The sequence below is a fragment of the Bos taurus genome, chromosome 2 (genome assembly GCF_002263795.3).
Source record: "Bos taurus isolate L1 Dominette 01449 registration number 42190680 breed Hereford chromosome 2, ARS-UCD2.0, whole genome shotgun sequence".
NCBI classification, from domain to species: domain Eukaryota; kingdom Metazoa; phylum Chordata; class Mammalia; order Artiodactyla; family Bovidae; genus Bos; species Bos taurus.
Genome location: NC_037329.1, coordinates 13,446,489 through 13,458,556, shown reverse-complemented (window position 1 = coordinate 13,458,556; position 12,068 = coordinate 13,446,489). Strand labels below are relative to the sequence as shown.

Here is a 12,068-nt window from a genome sequence, read left to right as displayed (position 1 = left end):
TAAACAACTTATTTTCACACACACATATTGATAAATACAAGGTGTTTGTGTGCGCGCTCTTCAAATGATATCTAAAGAAAAGCAGCAGCCACTCTAGTGTTGCCTGGAGAATCCCAGGGAAGGGGGAGCCTGGTGGGCTGCCGTCTACGGGGTCGCACAGAGTCAGACACGACTGAAGCGATTTAGCAGCAGCAGCAAACTCTCGCTAACTATGGAAGCGTTACAGTAACTTGTGTTACTATACGACTCAAGCACCAGCAAATCAGGAGGCTCACAGTTGAGCAAGGAAGTCCTGAAATCACAACTTCCACGTTGTTTCATCACTTTACCAGAAAAATTCTTCCCGCTCAAGTAGTCCGAGAAGACTGCTGCCCTATGCCAAAATGGCAGCGCCGGCGCCACAACAGATACAGCGCATGTCTGGAAGTTACGCAATCCCATAAGGTAGCGCGGCCCCACCCGTGGGGAGAGTTTCCGCCATTTTTGAAAATCAGGAAGGTCCGGGGGTGAATACCGCTGCTGCTGTGATGGCAGCCTTTGCCGTGGAACCCCAGGCGCCCACGTTGGGTGAGTAAAAAACTGCTTTTCCTCGCTGGCACCGCGATGCACACTGTAAGCTTGGAAGCGGGCACGCTGAGAGACAGTAATCGTAGGGTCTCGTCTGCTAATTTCAAGCCTCAAAGAGCTAGCCCTTTGGCTCGCCCCCAGGTTCCAAGTCCGCCCCCTTCTCTAGGCGTCGCCACCCTGTAGCTACCAAGGGGGCTCCGGGACGCTGCGGGCTCCGAGGAAGTCGAAGAAACGGCGGTCTCGTGGTGGTGACTAAGCCGCTTGGTATACTTCCCACAAGCCAGATCCAGACCTGTCCATACCTGAGACTTCGCCGGCACGGCAGACGCTATGCTGGGTTCCCGGATCCTGTGAAGCGTTGGTGGGAAGGTCGTCACCTGTGAACACGTGGGTGGGCGGTGCCCTGGAGCGTGGTCACCTTTCACGGCTGCTCGGTCACCTGGGCTTCTCGTTACTGCTTGATTCCAACTCCTCCCGGGATTCGCAAAAGGAATGTGTTGTTAATGGAAACTTGAGTTGTTCGATATTTAATTAACCAGGTGATGGCAACCATTCAGATATTCCCTTAATAGGAAGCCATGAGTTCGCTTCATTTTCTTTATCTTGGGAAAATGACTCTATTGTAGAGGATCTTTTCCTCTACACGTAATGATTCCAACCAGTCCATTCTAAACATCAGTCCTGGGTGTTCTTTGGAAGGAATGATGCTAAAGCTGAAACTCCAGTACTTTGGCCACCTCATGCGAAGAGTTGACTTATTGGAAAAGACTGATGCTGGGAGGGATTGGGGGCAGGAGGAAAAGGGGACGACAGAGGATAAGATGGCAGGATGGCATCATCGACTTGATGGACGTGGGTTTGGGTGAACTCCAGGAGTTGGTGATGGACAGGGAGGCCTGGCGTGCTGCAATTCATGGGGTCGCAAAGAGTCGGACACGACTGAGCAACTGAACTGAACTGAATGATTTTAAAAAATCATTTCCGTTATATAATGGGGGCATTAAAAAAATCTTGCGTGTCAACCTTGGATGTCGATTATTGTGTGTATGTGTCGGTTGAGTTGTGGATTTTGTGAGAACCGTGGAATAGCTTAAAACAGAAAATAAACCATCTACTATAATAGAGATGTATTTGAAAATCGCTAAGAGTCGGACACGACTGTGCGACTTCCCTTTCACTTTTCACTTTCATGCATTGGAGAAGGAAATGGCAACCCACTCCAGTGTTCTTGCCTGGAGAATCCCAGGGATGGGGGAGCCTGGTAGGAGGCCGTCTATGGGGTTGCACAGAGTCGGACACGACTGAAGTGACTTAGCAGCAGCACCTAATGGAACACTAAAACTATGGTTACTTCGACAAACAATGCTAGCTGAGTAAGACACACCACTTAACATTTTAGGAGTAGAGACTCGGAAATGGAAATTTAAGACTTGAGGATCCAACAATATAACTCTTAAGGAAAATTAGTCTGAGGGCTCGGTGGTTAGTGACAGTTTAGTTAAGAGTCCTTTGGCTCTCCTCACTTTGGTTATTTCTGTTGTATCACAGTATGTATTTAGATGTGTCAAAAGTTTTTGGACTTAATTTTTAGTATACTTGCTGCTGTTGTTGTTTAGTCGCTAAGTCATGTCTGACTCTTTTTCGACCCCATGAAAGGTTCTTCTATCCATGGGATTTCCCAGGCAAGAATCCTGGAGTGGGTCGCCATTTCCTCCTCCAGGGAATTTTCCCGAGCCAGGGATCCATCCTGTGTTTCCTGCCTTGGCAGGCGATTCTTTACCACTTCGCCACTTAGGAAGCCCATATATGTTTTTTTTTTTTTTTCTTTTGGGGCTGGGAGATGGTACCTAAAACTTTGTACTTTGAGTTTATAAATATATGTTCGTAATAGCTTTTGTTTAGACTTTTGATTTGATTTTAGTATTATGTTCTTTGGAAATATGTAGTAGTACCATGGTAACATAGTAACTAGCACTTTGAAGTAATTACAATGTAATATAGCTCTTCACACCTATTTCAGTATTTGCTTTCTTTTCCTTTTTCATGTGCTTGCATTGTTACTATCAAGGTCTGCTATGAGAAATAAGAGGAAGAGTAATTAATTGACAGCATTTGGATAGTACTAAGCACAATTTTGAGGCAGTTAAAATTACAGTGTAGTTAATAAAGGCTGTATAAAATATCAAGTGTTTGAACTTTCTGAGTTCCATAAATCACAAATCAGCTTTGTCAGATAATTGAAAAATTAAATTTTCATAAGCAGAAATTGCAAATTCTACATGTACACAGTAGGTTTTGGCTTTTAAGGTACTATTAGAATAATAATTGTAATAACTAATATTTGTGAGTACTGATTGTATATTAGGCACTTGAGTTAAGTGCTTTATTTGCTGTCTTTCTAATCAAAGCTGGGTGCTGTGATTATGTCCATCTTTCTGAAAAACTTGAAACCAGGTCTCTTGACTCCAGAGCTCCTGTTCTCCTTACTGTGCTATTTTGTTTTGAAATTAGAGGAAGTTATAGCTTCCTTATTTTCATAGTTGGAATAATAATATTACCTAGCCTATAAATTGTGAAAAATAATTTTGAATGGATCATCATGAAGTATCAGTTCTCCTCTTAATTGGTTTTCTGTTAGGGAGACTTATTGATTATTCCTAACTTTATTTTTTGTGTGTGTGTGTGTGCTTATTCCTAACTTTAAAATGAATGGTTTTAAAAAATTACCCAAAGCATATTTCTTAGTTGGTATGCTGTCATCACTGTTATTTCATACGTGCTTTAATGTGTGCATAATTACACTTTTATTACAGAAATGACCGTGGTTTTTGTGTATGGGGAAAGAAAAATGGGACATATAGCTAAATCTGTTGTGTCTAATTTGCTTAGACTTTATGTTGGTAGTGCATCCTGTCCTTGTTTTTGGTTGTTACATAGTACAAACTGCCAGAAATGGAAAGAAGTTGTTCTGTATGTAGTAGGGATTTTTTTTTTTTAGTCAATAAGCAAAAATTTAAAAATAAATGTTGATTCTTAAATCTATGAAATAATGTAAACATCTGTCAAATATTATTTTGTTAATGCAAAATATTTTCATATTTTTCTGGAAAAATTTTATGATTTTTAAAATAATTTAACTGTGGTTTTGTAATATTTAACAATTTTTATTAAATTCTCAAAATTGTGTATACTGGTCCTTGTATCTTTTTGTTACCTATTATTACATTGAAGTCCTTTCTCTGTATTTTATTTTCTGATTCATTTAGGATCTGAACCAATGATGCTGGGTTCACCCACGTCTCCAAAGCCAGGGGTTAATGCCCAATTCTTACCTGGATTTTTAATGGGGGATTTGCCAGCTCCAGTGACTCCACAGCCTCGATCAATTAGTAGCCCTTCCATAGGAGTAATGGAAATGAGATCACCTTTACTTGCAGGTAGGTAAATGTTTGGGCTTCCCTGGTGGCTCAGCCATAAAGAAACTGCCTGCCAATGCAGGAGATGTGGGTTGGATCCCTGGGTGGGGAAGATCCCTTGGAAAAGGAAGTGGCAACCCACTCCAGTATTCTTGCCTCGGAAATCCCATGGACAGAGGAGTCTGGCAGCCTGCAGTCCATGGGGTCTCAAAAGAGTTGGACATGACTTAGTAACTAGATGACAACAAAGGTAAATTGCTTAGTGTAGTTTTAAGTACTATCAGTACATGTACCAGAATTTTAAAAAGAGGAGTGAGGTAGCTTTCACCTTCGTCACCTAAAATTATTGAAACAGGTGTAAGCAATATAATTTACTTTAATTCTAAGAATCCCTGAAAATATGCATACTGCATTTTATTCAATCTAGCATTGATTGTAACACCATTAAGCACCACTAGGAAAGAGAAGCACTAAATATGATACACCATTTGCCATTTTTGTTAATTATTCCTATTTCGGAGATGTTAAAGTGTGTTTGGGTGGGGGAGGGGAATATGGTCATTCAGCTTCAGCTGGATTCAATTTAAAAAATTTGTCTTAATATAATAACAGCAAATATTCAGTCAAAAGAAATATAATTTGTAAATTTGTAGATACGAATTTGACTTCTAGTGTTAGTGAGTTAAGATTCTTACTCACTGTGTTTAGTGAAAGGACTTACTCCACAAACGATGCTCTGCAGTTGCCAGCACAAAATATTGTCATGTAAACAAAACATCTAATACAGGACTCTTTTAGCAAACAAATATTTTAAAAGATAATTTGGAAATTTTGACCATGAATAGTGAGAGCTACAGAAATGGTTGAATTCCAAATGTGAGCTAATAAGTGTTTTAATAGATGTTTAAATGGAAATTCTTTTTTTAATTGTCCTTAAGGTATTATTGGGCTTCCCAGGTGGCGCTAGTGGTAAAGAACCCACCTGCCAGTGCAGGAGATGTAAGAGACTTGGGTTTGATCCCTGGGTAGGGAAGATCCACTGGAGGCGGGCATGGCCAACCCACTCCAGTATTCTTGCCTGTAGGATCCCATGGACAGAGGAGCCTGGTGGGCTACAGTCCATAGGGTGGCAAAGAGTCAGACACTACTGAAGCAACTTAGCGTGCATGCATGTGAGGTGTTATTTGTGTTAAAGTGGTTTATAATTTTTTTTTTTAAAGATCAGGGAGAATTATCATAAGTTATAACTGAAGCGATTCAGTTAGAAACATTATCTTGGACAGATTATTTATTTTTACATATTTCAAGTGTGTTATTTTATTGTTGTAGCTACCATATATTAAGTATTTATGAGCCAGGGAGTATCCTAAGCATTTTATGTTATCTTATTCTTTTATCAGTCTTAAAGAGTAGTTGGTACTGTCTCTGTTTCTTAAAGGAGTAAACTGATGCTAAATGCGGTATAGAGCTTGCTGGAGCTCGCTGGTTAGTGACCACAGGCGGTTAAAGGTTGGGCCAGTCTCGTTCTATAGCCTGTGCTCTGGTGTGCATGGCTTTTGCTGCACCGTCTTGACTCAGACATTAGTCTTACAGAAGATGTGGGCTGCTCTACTACTTGACACTGATGATTCTCTGACCTAAGAAGGCCTCTTTGTAGCCCCCAAAGTTGATCCTTTTCCTGTATGTTTATTATGTACTTTAATAAATTTTTACTGTGAGAAACATGGGAATTTGACAGTCAAATTCCACATTAAAATATTATATTTTTTCAGGTATATACAAATTAGAGCTGTTTGGTATTCTACTTTCAAGTGAGAAATAGGATTAAATTTGATATTGAATTGTTAAGCATTTTGTAGAGAAAACAAAAGTTGTACGCATTCACTAAAAACTAACATTTCTATATAGTCCTTGTTCTGGAACCTTTTGTTCAAAGGGCAGTCTATGGATCACCAATATTGGCATCACTGGCAGCTTGTTAGAAATTCATAATCTCAGGCTCCATCCCACACGGTCTGAGACAGAACCCGAATTTTAACAAGATGCCCAAGTGACTCTGTGTATTAAGGTTTGAGAAACATTGGGAGATAGGAGTTTAAGCCTTATTTTAAAAATACTAAAGGATCTTACCAGATAGATGGAAGATTTATTTGTTTTCTCACCTGACTATGCTGTTTGTACATTGTTAGGTGGATCACCACCACAGCCAGTTGTACCAGCTCATAAAGATAAAAGTGGAGCTCCGCCAGTTAGAAGTATATATGATGACATTTCCAGCCCAGGACTTGGATCAACACCTTTAACTTCAAGAAGACAGGTGATACACATATCCTCATTTATGGCCATGCATACTCATTTCATGTTTTCATGTGGTTATACAGTGAGGGTCAGTAATTTGAAATGTTTCCCTGAAGTCTGTTTTAGTATAACTCTGTTGCATAGGAATAAGCATTAGGGACAGTTACCATAGAGTCTACTGTTTACTCTATGGTACACAGTCAGTGGTTGTTTAAAAGTTCAATATACATAGTTTTGTGACAGAACAAATGAAGATCCAGGGTTTTATCCAGATCTCAGGTACCTTGTGATGATTTGAGGTCATTATTTTTAGGGATGGTTTATTAGTATAAGACTGATGCTCTTTGGAAGGAAAATTATGACCAACCTAGATAGCATATTCAAAAGCAGAGACATTACTTTGCCAACAAAGGTCCTTCTAGTCAAGGCTATGGTTTTTCCAGTGGTCATGTATGGATGTGAGAGTTGGACTGTGAAGAAAGCTGAGTGCCAAAGAATTGATGCTTTTGAAGTATGGTGTTGGAGAAGACTCTTGAGAGTCCTTTGGACTGCAGGGAGATCCAACCAGTCCATCCTAAAGGAGATTAGTCCTAGGTGTTCTTTGGAAGGAATAATGCTAAAGCTGAAACTCCAGTACTTTGGCCACCTCATGTGAAGAATTGACTCATTGGAAAAGACTCTGATGCTGGGAGGGATTGGGGGCAGGAGGAGAAGGGCACGACAGAGGATGAGATGGCTGGATGGCATCACTGACTCGATGGACGTGAGTCTGGGTGAACTCCGGGAGTTGGTGATGGGCAGGGAGGCCTGGCGTGCTGCAATTCATGGGGTCGCAGAGAGTCGGCCACGACTGAGTGACTGAACTGAACTGAATACTCTTTTAGAGCTGTTCACTGTTTACTTATTTTACTAAAAATGCTTCCTTCTGCATGTTTATGAGTGATGGCCTAGTCTGTTCCTGTAGGTGTTCTGATGGTGATGTTAAATCTTGGCTGGTGTGGATGTAGGTGTTCTGCCAGTGTCACTTTCAGTTATGGATTGCAAGGTAGAGATTTTCTGTTTTGATGGGACTGATAGCACAAAAAAGTGTCTAATACTTATGAAATGCCTGTAGTGTACATGCCCTGATCTCATGTATTATTTCATTTAATCCTCACAATGACCCTGGGATGAATGACTCTTAGGAGCTTTATCTCATCATTGAGGAAACTAGGACACCAAAAGCCCAAGGCAGCCAGTCTGGTTGAGCCAGATTTTAAACCCAGGGAATATTGACTCTAGAGCCAGTGTTGACAAGAACGATGCTGTGCTAATACTACTATGATTAGTCTTGGTTGTCAGTTGAAAGGTAGTATTGGTTTTTCTTTTAAGTAGCAAGTTTAGGACCTTTTATAGTCAAAAGTTTTCTCTCCTATTACTGTTATGCTTAGTAGGATACAGAAACAAAATGTTTCAGCTGAACTGGTAAGTTCATTGTATAAAGATACTTCTGCTGTTTGATTTGGAGGAATATTAAAGGCTTTTCTTTAAATCAAATATAGTATATTTATTGGCAAGTTTAAGAAAAGTAGAAAAATCTTTCAGTAAATTTTGATCATAGGCTTGATACACCTGGCCTACTGGGCCTATTTGTAAAGCAAAGCAAAGTTAATTCATTGTGTTAAACAGAATACTTTCTCTTACCAACACTTGTACACCTGCCCTCCTGTCCAGTGTAGTAGCTACTGGCCAAGTGTGGCTGTCGACGCTTGAAATGTGGCTAGTCCTATAATTAACTGAGATGTTGTTTTGTGGAAAGTTTTAAATCCTTCATTTTAGGTTAGAAGGATTGGTTAAGAAAAGAAGCCATTCATTACACACACAATAAACAGTTTCAATTCTTAATGAAGGCTTATTTGATTAATTTCAATATACTGCCACTAAGAGAAAAGAAATAGAAACAATAGAGAAAAGTAACTGCATACATATCACCAAATTGGGCCGAAACCCACATCCAGACTTGAATAGTGTTGGGAAGTCCAGAGGAACAGCAGTCTGGAGTCCCTTTTAGGCAAAAGAGTCCTGGGCGGTGTGTCCATTCCACGGGTGAGGTTTTTGGGGACTCCCGCTTATAGTTCCAAGCTGCAAAACAATACCATCATCCATTTGTGTGCAAAAATGCAGCTCTGGTTTTTAAGTTTTACATTGCTGTTTCTTTTACCTTATGAGTCATAAGACTTCTTAGACCTTGGGAGGCTGGCTAGGCCTCCAGGGGCTCAAGAAATTACAAATGCCACTCCCTTTCTTATCTAAAGTGCCACTTGATTTGCTGGTAACAGTTGGTGTGCTTGCTGGCAAGCACATAGCTTGGCATGGTCAGAAGTCAGTCAGAGGCCTGCTCTCCAGCTTCTGAAGCCTGAACAAGACTCCCTCCATTTTATTTATAATTTCCCTAACAGATATACATGCCTACTCTAAAACAGTTACTTGGTGTGGTTTGTGTTATGTTTGGACAGTATTGTGATAAACTTAACTAAGTCCAGAATATTCTGTTGTATTTTTCTAAAGGTTGATAGATAAATCTGATGTTTAATTTGGTATGAGGACCTCTGGCTTGTAAGTTTATGCCACCTTTCATTACTCCTCTGATAATACCTGGAAAGAAAGGGAGTTTATAGTTACTGCTATGTTCAAAATGTTTAAAAATCTTGTGAGCCATAATTTGTAGAGAAAGCTTTTGACTTGAAAGTTGCTAAGAATATTATTAAAGTCCAAATGAGTTTAACCCCCGGAGACTTTGGTCAGCCTCTCTCTACTCATAAGTTCTCATTAAGAATTGAACAATGAATTTTTATCTCCTTTTAATAATCTCTTGACATTTGGTCTGGTTGCTGGGTAATAACCAGATTTTAGATTTTCTTACTTTAATCAGAATCTATTAAAAAAATTTCTCTGTTTACTTCTAGAGAAAGAGCCTTTCTCATTCTTGATTAGCTATTATTGTTTTCTATTTTGTTTATAGAAAGATTTTTCAACTACTTGAATCTTTAATTTTCTCAGATTTAAAGGAACTAGTTTTTGTTACTTTTTACTAGTAGAGGCAGAGATATGCTGTTTACTGTGTAGACTGATTTGAATCTATACTATTTCATGGTTTGTAAATGTCAATTTAGGAATACAGTTTTGCCAACTTCTGTTTTTCAGTTTGAACTTTGATGATTTGAAGAATCACCATTATATCTGTTATTTCAAATACTGTATTTTAGATACTAAAAACAAATAGCAGTGTTACTGTTAATAAAAATAGTGTCTTTTTACCTAGTTCAGCTTTTCTTATTTTAAACATTATAATATGCCAACGAGTCTGCCTTTTTAGATTAGTAGTGTTCAACTTAAAAAAAAAATCAACAACAAAACAAGCAAACTTAGAAAGTACTCTTCAATTGTGAGCTAATAAGAGGCGTTGCCAGTACCTGGTAAACATTCAGTTGTCTGTTGAATGAAGTTCTTCAGCATTTATTGTGTTTATTTTATGGTTAGAACTTTGCATTTGACCTGAACACTTTCTTCTGTTTTTGCTTAGGCAAACATTTCAGTAATGCAGAGTCCTCTTGTTGGAGTTGTGACAACTACTCCTGGAACAGGTAAGCAATGCCTTTCAATACCAGTGACAATTTTTTACTCTTTGAATGAAGATAGTAAGACCTTTGTTGGTAATTGCCAAAATTTTGTCTTATTTTTCAAACTTGGAGACTTTCTCAAATGTCAGTAACTTTCTTTAGGAAGGAAATATTTGTATATTGGTTCTTTCCTGAACTTACAGATAAGGTTATGATATTCTACTGAAAAGCATTAAGAATTTAAAAAAATAATGTATTAGTGTCTCCTGAATTGTTAAAACTGTAATTAAAAAATAAGTTGCAATTGAGAAGAGGAATGCAGACTGAATAATAAAGATGTTTTGAGATATATTAATGCATAGCTATAATGAATGTCATTGACTACAAATAGCCATTGATTATATCTCGTTTTTCTTTAAGATTAATGGTATTTCTGTCACTGTCAGCATCATCATAAGCACAGCTTTTCCAACATATTTATGTATTTATATTTATAATCTATCAAATGTTCATTCAGCAAATACTTGGCATACAATCATGTACTAGGCCCTGGGAAACTGGAAAAAATAGATAATCTTTGCCTTTGTGGAGCTTACATTTACTTATGAAATTTACATTTATAAATAAAGTAAATAGTTTGTTAGAAGGTAGTATATTTTGTGGAGGAAAATTAAGCAGCAAAGGGAAGTAGGAGATAAGGGCTTATATAACTAAGGTAGCGTATTAGTTTTCTTTTGCTGCCGTAATATATTACCATAAACTTAAAAGTGGTTTAAATGATTCAGTGTATTATTTTTACAGTTCTGGAGGTGAGAAATCTGAAATGGGTCTCAATGGGCTAAAATCAAGGCATTGGTAGCCCATGTTAATTTATAGAGGCTCTGGGGAAGAATCCGTTTTCTGCCTTTTCCATCTTCTAGAGGCTGCCCACATTTCTTTCTGGTCCTCTTCCTCCATCTTTAAAGCCAGCAACATTGTATCTTTCTGATCATTCTGCTTCATGTCAAGTCTTGCTCTTTCTCTTTTAAGGACCCTGGTGAAGACTTCCAGCCCTTCTGGATAGTCACGATAATCTCTCTTTTGTAATGTCATCTGATTAGCAATATTAACATCTGCAGTCCTAATTTTCCTTTACCATGTAATGTAAGATTCCTAGGTTTTAGGAATAAGGACATGGACATCTGGGGTGGGAGGGCATTATTCTTACTACAAATAGTTATGGAAAACTAACATTTGCTCAAAAATGTTTAGGGAAAGTTTTCTAAACAGAGGAAGAAGCAAGTACAAAGGCACTGAGGTGGGATTGTGTCTGGAGTGTTCAAATACGTGTCAAGAAGTTAGTGTGAAATGGAGTGAGGGAGGGGTGAATAATAGGAGATGAGGCCAGAGAGGTAATGGGGGTTATTGTATTAATAGCACTTGGTCTTTACCCAGAAAAGGTAGAAAAAAATAGGATGAGACTGCCCCAGTGATGTGAATAGACTTTGGAGTAAGAGACAGGGTGAAAGCAAGGAGATCAGATAGTTGGCTACTACCTTAACCCAGGTGAGAGATGGGGGTGGCTTAGACATAAAACAGGACAGGAAAGGAGGAAAAGAGAAGCAACAGCAGAAACAGATGAAATGAAAGAAGCAATAGCAAGACAGTAGATTTAAATGAACTGAATGGACAATTATATAAACGAAATGTGCTAAACACTCCTGTTTAAAGGCAAAATGGTTGACAAAGTAATACCCAGTGACAAACAGATCTTTTTATCCTCCAGATCTTGATTTCTTCAAGCAGTGTGTGAGCCATCACTGGCAGTGTTCTTTAAAGTATAGATTTCTACTACTGGTTTGTCCAATGCTATTTCTACCATGTTCCTCAAAGTTCTTCCAGCCTCCACCCACTGCCCTATTCTAACGGTATGTCCCACTTAGAGGTATTACAGCAGCATTCTACTTGGTACCAGAATCTGTATTTTTAAAAAACTTTTGCTGTAACAAATTATCACAAACTTAATGGCTTAAAACAACACACGTTTATTATCTCATAGTTTCTGTGGTCAGATGTCTCGGGCAGAGCTTGGTTCTTTAGAGCTCAGATGTTAGCAAGGCTCTGTTCTTTTCTGGAAACTGTGGATGAATCTGCATCCAGGTCATTGGCCAAATTCAGTTGCATTCAGTTGGAGGAGTGAAGTCTCTGT

The 12,068-nt window shown here is 38.7% G+C and overlaps 1 protein-coding gene across 1 annotated transcript in view; it reads left to right on the top strand.

The window, feature by feature from the left end:
- Positions 1-480: 480 nt before the first annotated feature.
- NUP35 (nucleoporin 35) overlaps positions 481-12,068 on the top strand; it is a 32,013-nt gene continuing 20,425 nt past the window's right edge. Inside the window, exons 1-4 of the mRNA NM_001098940.1 lie at positions 481-567; positions 3,834-4,004; positions 6,173-6,300; positions 9,844-9,904. Of these exons, the coding sequence (NP_001092410.1) occupies positions 528-567; positions 3,834-4,004; positions 6,173-6,300; positions 9,844-9,904 (400 nt within the window). The 5' untranslated portion in view covers positions 481-527. The remainder of the gene's footprint in view (positions 568-3,833; positions 4,005-6,172; positions 6,301-9,843; positions 9,905-12,068) is intronic.